Source organism: Aulostomus chinensis, chromosome 24, assembly GCF_037954235.1.
Source record: "Aulostomus chinensis isolate RoL2024-O1b breed Wild chromosome 24, RoL_Achi_v1.0, whole genome shotgun sequence".
In the NCBI taxonomy this organism is placed as follows: Eukaryota; Metazoa; Chordata; class Actinopteri; order Syngnathiformes; family Aulostomidae; genus Aulostomus; species Aulostomus chinensis.
Window position 1 is genome coordinate 10,242,501 of NC_141343.1, and position 12,806 is coordinate 10,255,306.

The 12,806-nt window shown below is 42.8% G+C and overlaps 1 protein-coding gene across 1 annotated transcript; it reads right to left on the bottom strand.

The window, feature by feature from the left end:
- Positions 1-3,623: 3,623 nt before the first annotated feature.
- On the bottom strand, positions 3,624-12,068 carry lgi2a (leucine-rich repeat LGI family, member 2a). Its single transcript, XM_086196996.1, has 8 exons — positions 11,694-12,068; positions 11,453-11,524; positions 10,886-10,957; positions 9,132-9,203; positions 7,036-7,107; positions 6,764-6,933; positions 6,502-6,666; positions 3,624-6,425 (listed from the first exon to the last, which is right to left on the bottom strand). Exons 1-8 carry the CDS (start codon positions 11,870-11,872, stop codon positions 5,608-5,610), a joined length of 1,620 nt encoding a protein of 539 aa, XP_086053122.1. The 5' UTR covers positions 11,873-12,068; the 3' UTR covers positions 3,624-5,607.
- Positions 12,069-12,806: the final 738 nt, after the last annotated feature.

Here is a 12,806-nt window from a genome sequence, read left to right on the forward strand (position 1 = left end):
ACCCACAGAGACAGGCTGTCTAATGGTAGTTAGGTGAGCCTAGGTTTACTTAGATATCCAGAGACAGGCTGTCTAATGGTAGTTAGGTTAGCCTAGGTTTACTTAGACATCCAGAGACAGGCTGTCTAATGGTAGTTAGGTTAGCCTAGGTTTACTTAGACATCCAGAGACAGGCTGTCTAATGGTAGTTAGGTGAGCCTAGGTTTACTTAGACATCCAGATACAGGCTGTCTAATGGTAGTTAGGTGAGCCTAGGTTTACTTAGACATCCAGAGACAGGCTGTCTAACAGTGGTTAACCAAACCCAGTTTAGCTTAAACCCACAGAGACAGGCTGTCTAATGGTACTTTGGTGAGCCTAGGTTTACTTAGACATCCAGAGACAGGCTGTCTAATGGTAGTTAGGTTAGCCTAGGTTTACTTAGACATCCAGAGACAGGCTGTCTAATTGTAGTTAGGTGAGCCTAGGTTTACTTAGACATCCAGAGACAGGCTGTCTAATGGTAGTTAGGTGAGCCTAGGTTTACTTAGACATCCATATACAGGCTGTCTAATGGTAGTTAGGTGAGCCTAGGTTTACTTAGACATCCAGAGACAGGCTGTCTAATGGTAGTTCGGTGAGCCTAGGTTTACTTAGACATACAGAGAAAGGCTGTCTAATGGTAGTTAGGTGAGCCTAGGTTTACTTAGACATCCAGAGACAGGCTGTCTAACAGTGGTTAACCAAACCCAGTTTAGCTTAAACCCACAGAGACAGGCTGTCTAATGGTACTTTGGTGAGCCTAGGTTTACTTAGACATCCAGAGACAGGCTGTCTAATGGTAGTTAGGTTAGCCTAGGTTTACTTAGACATCCAGAGACAGGCTGTCTAATGGTAGTTAGGTGAGCCTAGGTTTACTTAGACATCCAGAGACAGGCTGTCTAATTGTAGTTAGGTGAGCCTAGGTTTACTTAGACATCCAGAGACAGGCTGTCTAATGGTAGTTAGGTGAGCCTAGGTTTACTTAGACATCCATATACAGGCTGTCTAATGGTAGTTAGGTGAGCCTAGGTTTACTTAGACATCCAGAGACAGGCTGTCTAATGGTAGTTCGGTGAGCCTAGGTTTACTTAGACATACAGAGAAAGGCTGTCTAATGGTAGTTAGGTGAGCCTAGGTTTACTTAGACATCCAGAGACAGGCTGTCTAACAGTGGTTAACCAAACCCAGTTTAGCTTAAACCCACAGAGACAGGCTGTCTAATGGTACTTTGGTGAGCCTAGGTTTACTTAGACATCCAGAGACAGGCTGTCTAATGGTAGTTAGGTTAGCCTAGGTTTACTTAGACATCCAGAGACAGGCTGTCTAATCGTAGTTAGGTGAGCCTAGGTTTACTTAGACATCCAGAGACAGGCTGTCTAATGGTAGTTAGGTGAGCCTAGGTTTACTTAGACATACAGAGACAGGCTGTCTAATGGTAGTTAGGTGAGCCTAGGTTTACTTAGACATACAGAGACAGGCTGTCTAACAGTAGTTAGCCAAACCCAGTTTAGCTTAAACCCACAGAGACAGGCTGTCTAATGGTAGTTAGGTTAGCCTAGGTTTACTTAGATATCCAGAGCCAGGCTGTCTAATGGTAGTTAGGTTAGCCTAGGTTTACTTAGACATCCAGAGACAGGCTGTCTAATGGTAATATTAATTACAGCAAACCTTATGAGACAGATTAACATTTGTTAGTTTAGCATAAGTTAGCACAATGGTTATTGTTAGCACTGTCTTGCTTATTCAGCTTTAGCAAAAGAAAACAAAATTCTTGAACTTGGCCCAAGTTTTCAGAGGCTGTGTCAAATCACTATCGCCATCGTCAAGTAACTCTTAAAGAATGCGACTGTAAAATCACGTTATTACCTCATTTTGAATCATTTCTTAGCAAATGCTCAGCACGGTCATATCAATGCAGTTAAGATGATCTTTTTTCAAAAATTTACGTTATTGGTTGAACGATCCCTTTTATTCTAGGAATCTGTGAATATGGCAACATTAAGCACGTTAGCCAAGCGTCCATACAAAATTATAAGAATGAGATGAATTAATATATAATCGAAGAGATGTGACTTTTCCAGAGGAATGAATGCTTCCTGCATTCTTCCACTATATATTCTGGTTTGGTTCTCATCACAGGATGGATGGCACCCCCCAGAGATTCTACAGTAAAATCAAGCATTGTAGGTTGATTCCTCAATGATTTTTCTCAGAATGGTCATAACATTTGAGCAGCAGAAAGACTTCACCTTGTATCCCAACTAAACTTGCATGGTGTGTTAGATCCTCTGATCAAAGCCTCCCTGGCCCTCCATCATTTTGATCCTGCTTTGTTTATGTCGTAAATTGTTTGTCCACTGAGTAGCTCCCACCTTACGCCAGAGTCAGTTTATCTGGCTTTTCCACGTCAATCTTAGAAAATCAAATGTTAATGTATCAGTTCCTGAATTCAAGACGTTGTAATATCGATCAGGGGGCACGGTGGTGCAGTGGTCAGCACTGTCGCCTCACCGCTAGAAGGTTCCGGGTTTGAGTCCCGGCTCGAGCACAGGACTGTGGAGTTTGCATGTTCTCCCTGTGCCTGCGTGGGTTCTCTCCGGGTACTCTGGCTTCTTCCCACCTTCCAAAGACATGTAATTGGGGACGAGGCTGATTGATACTCTAAATTGACCGTAGGCGTGGCTGTGTGTGTGAATGGTTGTCTGTCTTTATGTGTTGGTCCTGTGAACCCCGCTTTTCGCCCATAGCCGCTGGGATAGGCTCCAGCCAGCCCCCCCACCCCCCCAGCGACCCTTAACAGGAATAAGAATAATAGAAGAAAATGGATGGATGGAAATATCTATCATCATTATTCCCAAAACTTGTCAATCAATCAAAACATTCTGTGGTTTGATATTTCTGTGGAGGATTAGAGGCTCTGCTTTTTGAAGGACCTTTAAACCTTTGACAACCCGAGTGACCAGTTTCTCTTTCTCCACGTCCGTAATATTTCTCTTGTTCCGTTCCACATTGTGCTCACACAAGCGAAGAGCAAGATAGCCAAAGTTCTCCCCCTGCAGAATCATCATATCTTTTTGTAAGCGCTGAATGACACAGCATTTTTTTTTCATTATTCAGCTTTTCGTAGCTGCTTTTTCGTCTTCCCCTTCACAGCAACTTCGGAGCCGTCGAGGAGACATCAGTGCCGTCGCTTCCCTGCATTCTTCATTGTCCACTTAATCAAGCTTTCAGCTGTGGTTTCAACTCTAATGTTGATGATACACACAGAACCAGTCTATTATTACCATGTCGAGTCTCAGAAATGGAAGAAAAACATTCAGGTCGGGAGAGAAATCCAATGGAATTAACTCTTAAACCAATCAAAGTCAGATCCCAGCATCGTCACGTGCCACTGCCTTGCATGTTTTTCGTGTGCTTTTCGAGAACAACAACTGCTCGGGGTTAATTTTCAACTTATTTGAGTGGAGGCATTTGTATGTTTTATGCTAAAAGCCTTTTATGCAGGCTAGCAAATATAAATTTCTTAAGTTCAGGTCATAGGTCTGACCAGCTTTTACAAGAGGAAGGTTTAAAAAAAAAAAGACGATCTGCAATTAAGTTCTTTCCATTTGATACGTCTCTCAGGATCCTTGACAAAATCCTCGATCCTTCCTTTTTAAATGACAGTGCACGAAAAACCTTTTTGTGCTTTCAAGTTGCTTCACAAGCTTTTAGCTTGTGAGTTTGTCTGAAAAGTTGCCGACACTGCAGCAAAGTTGGGGGGATAAAAAAAATAATAATAATTGGAGTTTCCAGAAGAGGGAGTGAACACACGGCTCCGCCCAGGAGGACAAAAAAGATGATCTCAAACAAAACGCCATGATGAAACCACTCAGGGTTCGCAAAACAACGTGTCATATTCTCAGGTTCATCAATCATCAAGTTTATCAACCGAGTAAAGCTGCCCCAGGAGTTTGGCGTTCGTCGCCTGGTAGTTAACGGTGGTGGTAACCAACCATCTATACTCACACATCTCACATCCATGAAACACGCCTTACAATGATATGTTTACACATTTAATTTCATATTCAACTGATTAAACTTACAGTATATTCGAGAACATTCAGTATGCCTGAAACAAAACCATACAAAAGAATCTGTAGGTTGTAAAGCTTGCATATTCCTTTATACTTGTTTAACTTGCAATACCATTCACTTTATGAGCAGAAGCGTCAAGACTTCTGTGTTAGGTTTATCGAAAAAGAATTTGGCAAACACCCTTTTTTTGTTGTTTTTTTTTTTTTTTTGGTAATTTCATGCTCTTGCAAGTTGCAGTAATATTTTGTTTTAAAGTGAAAAGATCCATTCTGATGTTTTTATGTGACAGTTAGTAGCACTGCAGTCCTTGATATACCGACGTATCTGGAGCTTGTGAGTAAACATTCAGGATTTTTGAAAGAAAAGAATGACAAACCAAAAACGCCACTCACCTTGAGTAGATATATTTACATAAACTTTTTTTTTTTTTTTTGCCATGTTTGGACAATGTCTTTTTGACTTCAGAGCAGTGTCAAGATCCCAGAGTCGGAAGCATTTTTTTTTAATTCCAAAAAGCCTTAAAAAAAAAAAAAGGTGAACTCATGTCAGTCGTCCATCTATTTTGATTCCGTTGATAGTTTTATTTCCCTAAACACAACCACTACATGGATTTTTTTTAAAAAAGAAAAAAAAAAGAGCCTCTATCTCTATGGTAAATGGGGATTCCATTCATATATGTTGTTTCAAGAAGGCATTAGTTACGTCCAGTCCTACACTAACATCAACTTTAATTTTAACTGATTGAGATTTCATCTATAGCACCTACGGTAACGTTTTCCACTACACGACTACGCTCTACAGACTGGAATCTGAGTTATGACAATTAAAGGTTTGTGCTTTCAAGACTTTCCCTGTATGGTAAAAGCAAAAGGGTGTGATACTTAATCACAACCACAGAGAGGCACTGTAGGCCCAAAAGAACGATGAACCCCAGTGCTGATAAGGCAAAATACTGTACATTACCATGGGTGTGAGGACATGAGGTAGGTAGCGCGTCGATGAGCAACCGCACCTATTACATCCTCAGTTGCGCCAAATTAAAATAACTATTAAGATGTTTCTCAGGTCCTGATGTAGATTTTGTCTCATAAAAAGCCAGACCGGGGGAGGCGGGGGGTGGGTAATTAAAATTTATCATGGCAAAATTTACAGATCCAAACTGCTACTCCTTAACTTATATTTCAAATGAATGTAAGATGGGACTTCCACAACAATACCAGCTGCCTTGCCATTTACCCACCCTCTTCATTCACAGCCCTGCAGAAATAGGAGTACCTCTGAAAGTTCGGGAAGCCATGAGAGGAGAGGTAAAGGACGATGAGAAACCGTCAACATGAGATGAGGAAAGAGAGGATTCCAAACGCTACTTGAACCCGCTATTATTCAGGACAGAAACCTACTTAGGAATACGTATTTATCAGTTCAGTTAAGTCTCTCGTTCATACTTCACGAATGTATCTTTTCAGTGGAAGACGTTCGATTTCAGGAGAGGCAATAAGGCGTAGCCCCTCACAAGCTCAAGTCAATGATGATATGCTCAAAGATCTGTGTGTTTCCCTTGAAGCCCGAGGCGAAAATGAAGTCCCTGCGGTCAGTTGAGACCACAGTGAAGGAGCGCGGTGCCTGGATGTACACCTCCTTGAATCGGTCAAAGAGTTTCTTCTCATCATCCCACAGGTAGATCTGCGAGAAGGTGTAATCACTTCCCAGTGCCAGATAGTAACGTTCTTTGAAAAAGAAAGGCTGGAGAATCATGGAACCTCGTGAAGGTAATGCTTGGATCTCTGAAAACTGTTTAGCACCCCAACGTAGAACTTTTGAATCGCCGATGTAGCGTGTCATCGCCAGGTAGAGCTCCTCCTTAATTCGGAAGTGCTTCACAGCGACTACATCCTCCATGTTGGGGATTTCGCCCTGCAGAACAAACTTCTGGTTGCTCCGGCTCCACTGGTAGATGACAGGCACCTGGGAGCGGCTTGCCAAGATAAGGTGGGCCTTCCCATCCAAGTCCAAGAACTCTGCATCTGTGTCTCGATACCACTCGTGTAGCGACTGATAGGAATAAAAACCCTTGTCATTCCATTTGTAGAGGGTGGACAGACCTGCTTTTGAGCTGTCAGCTATCACAAAGAACCAGTCCGAGCCAATCTGGAATGCCTCGATGTCATTGGGCTTGGAGATCTTGGACACCTCAATGTCTTGAAATTTGCTAAATGTGCTTTGGTCCTCGTCAAACTTGTAGATGTGGGAACCGCCAAAGAGCTGAGCCACGATGATGAAAACTTGATTCTGGATGATGACAGACTTACAACCCACAATGGACTGACCTGAAAGGGAATTGAATGGGCGTGAGTCAAAACTCCAAGATGGCATAGAAAACACCTTGTCAAGACAGTGCCGTACCTGTTATGTTATCATAGGTCCTGAAATTCATTTCTATGTGGTCCCATTGAAAAACCATGCAGCTTTCTGCACTGGGAGCAGCAATAGCCACAAACACGTCATTCTTGTAGTTGAATGTGTCAACAGACAGCGACTCGGACATCAGTGACTGATGTAGGGTGAAATCTGGGGAGAGGCAAGGCAAGTTAACGGGTAAAACACCTGGCCCCGATGCAAGTTAGACGAAAGACACACAAGGCCAGATGGCTCAGGTGTTTTTCACCTGTTGAGATGCACTCATTTTGCAGACTGGTCATGTCATTGAGGCGCTTGTCCTTCATGTCTTCAGGTCCCACACACACGACATCCGACACCGTGGCATTGGTGTACTTCAACCACATCATCAACCATTTAGCACGGCAGTCACACTCAAAAGCATTGCCTCGCAGGTCCCTATGGAGGAGGAGCACTGTATGTCATTGCAGAGGAACAAAGTCTCGATCCTGCAGCGCGGTACTAGCAGACTACATCACAATAGTTACACTTTAAACTTACAGCTCTATCAGTGAGTCCAGGTCAATGAAGAGGTCCCTCGGTAGAGCCTTAATATTGTTGTTTGCCAGAGACCTAAACACAACAGGCTTGGATCAATACGGCAAATGGTATTATGAAAGATGTTTGACTGCAAGTGACAGCAAATGAATTCATTCTGATACAAAAGACTGATATGAAACGTTAGTCTTGTTCCGTATTCAGTGCTTTCTTTAAAAGGAACATAGCAACTTTTTGGGGAAATATATTCATTTGCCGTTCTCCTCAGAGTCAGACGATAGCTTACCAGCTAGTTAGCTTAGCATATTAAATGGTAGTGGATGGGAAGTTCTCGAAGTGTCGACATGTCCTTGAGCAAGATACTGAACCCCAAATTGCTCCTAATGAGTAGGTTGGTGCCTTGCATGGCAGCCTCTACCGTGTGTGTGTGTGTGTGTGTGTGTGTGTGTGTGTGTGTGTGTGTGTGTGTGTGTGTTCATGAGAATGGGTGAATGAGGCAGCATTTTCGAGCACTCTCAGCGCTACTAGAAGTGCTATATAAATAGAGTCCATTTACCATACCTTTCAAAAGAAATCAAATACATTTTCTCCAAAATTGTCTTTTCCTCCACTCATATATCTTGATTAGCGCGTCACATTCATCATGAAATCATTTAAAAGTTCAAGATATTATCAATTCAGAATCTGGCAGAACTGGGCGCAGCGTATTAATGCCTCACCTCAAAAGCGTCATTGTAACTGGCTCAACAAAAACAAAATGCTTGAGCAACTGCTGCACTAATCATGGCTGCCTTCATAAGAGAGGATGAGGAGGAATACTTGAGGACCAATCTCAGATCCCATCGGCTCTGTCCGACGACTCAACCTCTGGGAACAAAGGCGAGTATTTCACGATTTCTGGTGCAACCAGCGAATATCCGGTCCAAGACTTCTTTGTTCCGTCCACTGCCCATTGTTTATAGTCCGTACAGCAACCTCAGACATTTACTTGGAGTTGAAAGACGATGAACAGGAGCTGATTATTTCAAAAAGGTAGCCTGTTGACTTGTAAACTGGCTACCTTTGAATTTCAGCGAATTTGTTCAGTCTTTTTTTTTGCACTCGACATGGACTGTTTCAGTGGACACAACCGGGGCCCAGTCAGAGGTCATTGATTCAAGCAACTCAAACAGAAAATGGAAACCAGAAACTTCCCTGTGCTGACATTTTCTCACTTGCCTACAGATTTTGTATTTCTACACAGAATCAATTTAAAGGGATTACTTCTGGACAAAGTAAAGACCCTGAATATATTTGATGACGTCTGATGAAGGAATGCTAAAATCCTGAAACACGTGTCATTCACTGCAACCAATAATAATGAAAATCAGCTGGAGCAGCTCCACGACACAAATCTGCTTCAACATTTCTTTTCTTTCCTTTTTGCGCAAGGTCCTTTGGGCATTTAAAATGACAGCATCTCCATAGAAGCAGCTCTGTTTGCGCTGCAGGACAGCCAGAACCATAGACAGACAAACTGTATCTATGGCCTGAAGAAACTGAAGCAGTGTAGGTACCACACGACAGCATGGCTCAGAGGTAGAGTGGCAGTCTAGCAACTCAGGGTTTGCTGGTTCAGCCTTCACTTTCCCACATGGACCGCGCTGAAGCGCCTATGAGCAAGATACTGAACCCCTAGTTGCTCTGGATGAGTTGTTTGGCGCCTTACGTGCTGGCCTCCGCCATTAGTGCGTGACTGTGCGCGCGAATGGGTGAGTGAGATGACATTGTAAAGCGCTTTGTGTGTCACGAAGGAAGAAATGCACAACACAAAAATGAGCCCATTTACCATTTTTCCAAAAACCCACCCTCAAGGCATTACACATCCCATCTCCTACCATTCCTTGCGCTAAGCTAACTAGAAGTCAGCCAGTCTGGGTATGTAAAGCATGCGCAGGGGGTAGAAAAGCTATCTACCCTCATGTCTAGACCTGGGGAGGATGGGAAACGAGAGTATCCCCCCCGCCCCCAAAAAAGTTGCCATGTTCCTTTTACCACTGCTAAAAATAACTATTACTTTACTTAGCTTTTATTTGGAAACGATAACGACTGGGACGTACAAGTGAGTCAAGTCCCTGAGTCCTCTGAAGGCATATTTGGAGGCAGTCTCTATCTTATTACTCTCAATAAACCTGTGAAACATTAAAAAAACAACAACATTGGATTTAGTGATGAATGACATTTTGCTAAAATGCGTAGCAATTGTAAAAAAAAAACAGTACAGTCTACAAGCAATAATAGTACTTGCAAAATGTTTCATGTTTCTCACCATACCATGTCCAAAGAGAGTTACTATTTAATCAATAGTACAGACTTAACTATGAGCCAGGTCGTTCACTTTTTCATCATGGCGGTCCCTTGTCAGGAAGACATGGAGTCAATTTTTTATTCACTTTTTCAGAGGACTTATCGACTGAGTCTTGGATTCCTTTCTAGATTTTTCTCACAGAAGTATTCTAATAAATCTGATTCGGCCAACAATTGTCTGTACATGCGGTAAAACGTGGAATTGCCAGGTTAGTCCATATTCAAATGAACCACTTGTGAAAATACTTCCACCCCTGCTGATCTTCCGTACGATAGGTTCAAGATATTTATTGAAGCTGTACAACATTTTGAACAGAATATTGGAGCGTCTTTAATTACCTCATAGTCCTATTTTGGTTCAGCACAGATATTTGACTTCAAACTTGAAGATAATTATCCATCTTTCATTGGCAAAAATACACCAATTTTCTGGGTATAACATCTAGGATTAGAAACAGGCATTGGCAGGTTGGAAGTGTAATCTGTTTTCTGTTCCACGGAGAAAAATTTGGCTAAAATTCCAATGGGCAAATCACTAGATGGGTGGGTGATTCGTACTGTGTGAAAGGTCTAATTTTTCCCTACATTTTGAGAGGAAAATTGTCATTTTGCCGTGACTGCTGCATGCCAACAGTATTATCCCCCCAAAAAAGTCCACAATTCTATCAATGATATCGGTTAGTCTCGAGGAAGACAGTTCTTTCGGGGTCCTGAATCGCTAGAATCAGCTCATAAAAAAAGATTCGTTCACTGAATCATTCAGTGCTACGGCTCTGACTGCGTATCCGCAAAACTGAAATGCGGGTGGACGATTCTTGATTCAGCTAATGACGATCCCTGGCTTCCCAAAATGTTCTTGCTTTGACAAACACGGCGCATTTAATCTTGCCATTTGTCATAGAGTTGAAGTCATTTGAACTCATCTGCACTTCCGCATTGCTCCAGGACTTTTTGAACCTGATTCAGTGAACGAATCTCTGCCAGTCTAACTTTGGATCAATAAAGTTCACATCTAGATAAGAAATCCCTCTGGTCTCTGCGCTCTCCTCTCATCAGGTGGCAACACAGCCGTTTTGTGGCTCTGTAAGTTCAAGCATGCCAATAACCACCTGTGCTGCATCCCCCTGCCAACTCCTTCTTAGGGAAAAATCACGTTCGATCACGGCATCCCTGCACGCTCGCCGCCTCGCTTGTAAATAAAATATATGGATCGTTTCAGAAATGGATTCAGTCCAGTTTGTTCACATCAAATATTCTCATAAGAAATGCTTCTGAACAGTCTAACTTATTCCGATTTATAAAATTGGTTTTGGGCAGTAGGTCGTGGAATCCATCGAAAATTAAAAAAAAATAAAATAAAAATTAGCCACAAGAGGGTGTAGACTTCAGGTTCTAAAAGACCATGAGCCAACCACACAACCATTCACAGATCAAACTGTGCAGATTTATCAAGCTATGCCATGATATGCTTCGTCATTACTTTGATGAACACCACAAAAGAACTTACAGGTACTCCAGATGCGGAAGACCCGAGAAGGCATCGTCCCGTATAGTCGTGAGAGAGTTGGAATTGAGCAGCCTGTAAGAAATGACAACGTTCACTGCTGGTTGGTGAAAAGACATCGCTGAAACACACAGGGTTTTGAAGCGCTACGCGTAAAAAGGCTCCCCAGCGAATCACATACGTGAAGCAAAGAGAGTGTGTCAACTCTTCCCGTTTTACCTGCCACGCCTGTGTTTATGCTGACATCACAACAATCCCTAATGGAATCACAGAGGAGATTAATGCCCTCTGGTCGAGGACTGCTCGGGATGAGCTTCTTATTCGTGTGCTTTCAACTATTTGCAGGCCCTCTCTGCTTGTAACGTTTCCATGCAACTAATAAAGGTACATTTGTATCAGTAAAATGTAATCTAAAATGTATGAGTGAATCAAAACACGTGACAAGATCTTTTTTTTTTGTTTGTTTGTTCGTGTTTTGTCGTTTAGCAGATTGTGAATGCCATAAGTGATGCGCTTCAAAACCGACTGAAGCCTGAATTCAAGGCGGCAATAGAGAGGAACGGCTCTTACAGAAGCTGGAGAGATGGCATGTGAGAAAACATGGCCTCTTTGACCTCGGAGAAAGTCCCATTGACAATACTCCTGCAAGAAGAAGCGGACACTGTGACTTGATCAGCAAACAATTAAAAACAACAACAACATAAAAACACTCAATTCAATTCCAGCTCTTTCCCTGCTTTTTTTTTTTTTTGGATTACAAAATTAGTGTATTGCACACGTATTAGAAACATCACATAAGGAGGCTACTCACAAAGAATTGATGTCGTTGGGGGTAATCCTGGGGACATAAGAGGACCCGACGCAGATGATGGACTCCTTGGAGCAGCTGCATGTTGAAGGACATCGGAACACCTTCTTCATATGACCCGGTTGAGCCAGGCAACAAAGCCAAACACAAAATAATGCCCACATTTTAAGAGTTGGCAGCATCTTTCTCTCCGGGCTTGCATGTGGGAGTTTTACCGATGAACGCGTTTACACCCTGCACCATGAAATGCTGCACTGGCTCCCTGACATCAGCGAATCAGGTGCAGCTCCGCGCCGCCACGCAACGCAGCGCCGCGCCGTCCACTTTCATTATTTATTAAGTCCAGTTGGAGGAGCGCTGTTTAGACCGTCACACATCGAAAAAATACGGCATGAAGAAATCTAGTCACGCCGGATGCTTCAAATCCTCATTTGTTCGATTCATCTGGGCGTAATTTATCCCCTTTATATCAGGAAATTCCGCCGCTGAAACGGTTCGCACGAAACATTTCCAAAGATATCGCCTCTCTCGGTGAGGCTGGACCATTTAGTGACATATAACGACATGTTTGATCCAGCAAGCCGCCCCTCCTCCACTCTGCAACTGCAGCACCATGGACAGCGCCTCGAAAGCGCTTAACACACAAGCAGGCCATATTATTAGGTACACCTGTACAATAACGCATGAGCCAAGAGGTAGGTGTGTGTGTGTGCGTGTGTGTGTGTGAGAATATTAGACGAGCTCGGCTGAATAGTTGGCTCTTTGGCAAGTGTGCGTGCCCAAACTCCCCCACCCCAAGGAAGGCTTTGAACAGACTTTGCCTTATTTCACTCTGGACAAAGTATCCCTCCACTCTGATCAAACCATAAAAAACATAATCAACACATATTTATTGGGATCATTTTTGCTCTCGTGGCAGATGAAATTCAGCCCTCGTTTTCGGCAGCCCCGCTTCATGACCTCAAACAACGTCGCGATGATCAAACTGGCATCGAGGAGCAAAAGTACTTCAAGTAGCAGGCTGGAAGAGCCATGAGCATTTATGATGTTTTTATTAAATCTGTTTCTCTTTTTTTTTTTTGGTCCGATGTCATTAATGGTGCTGATTAATTCGTA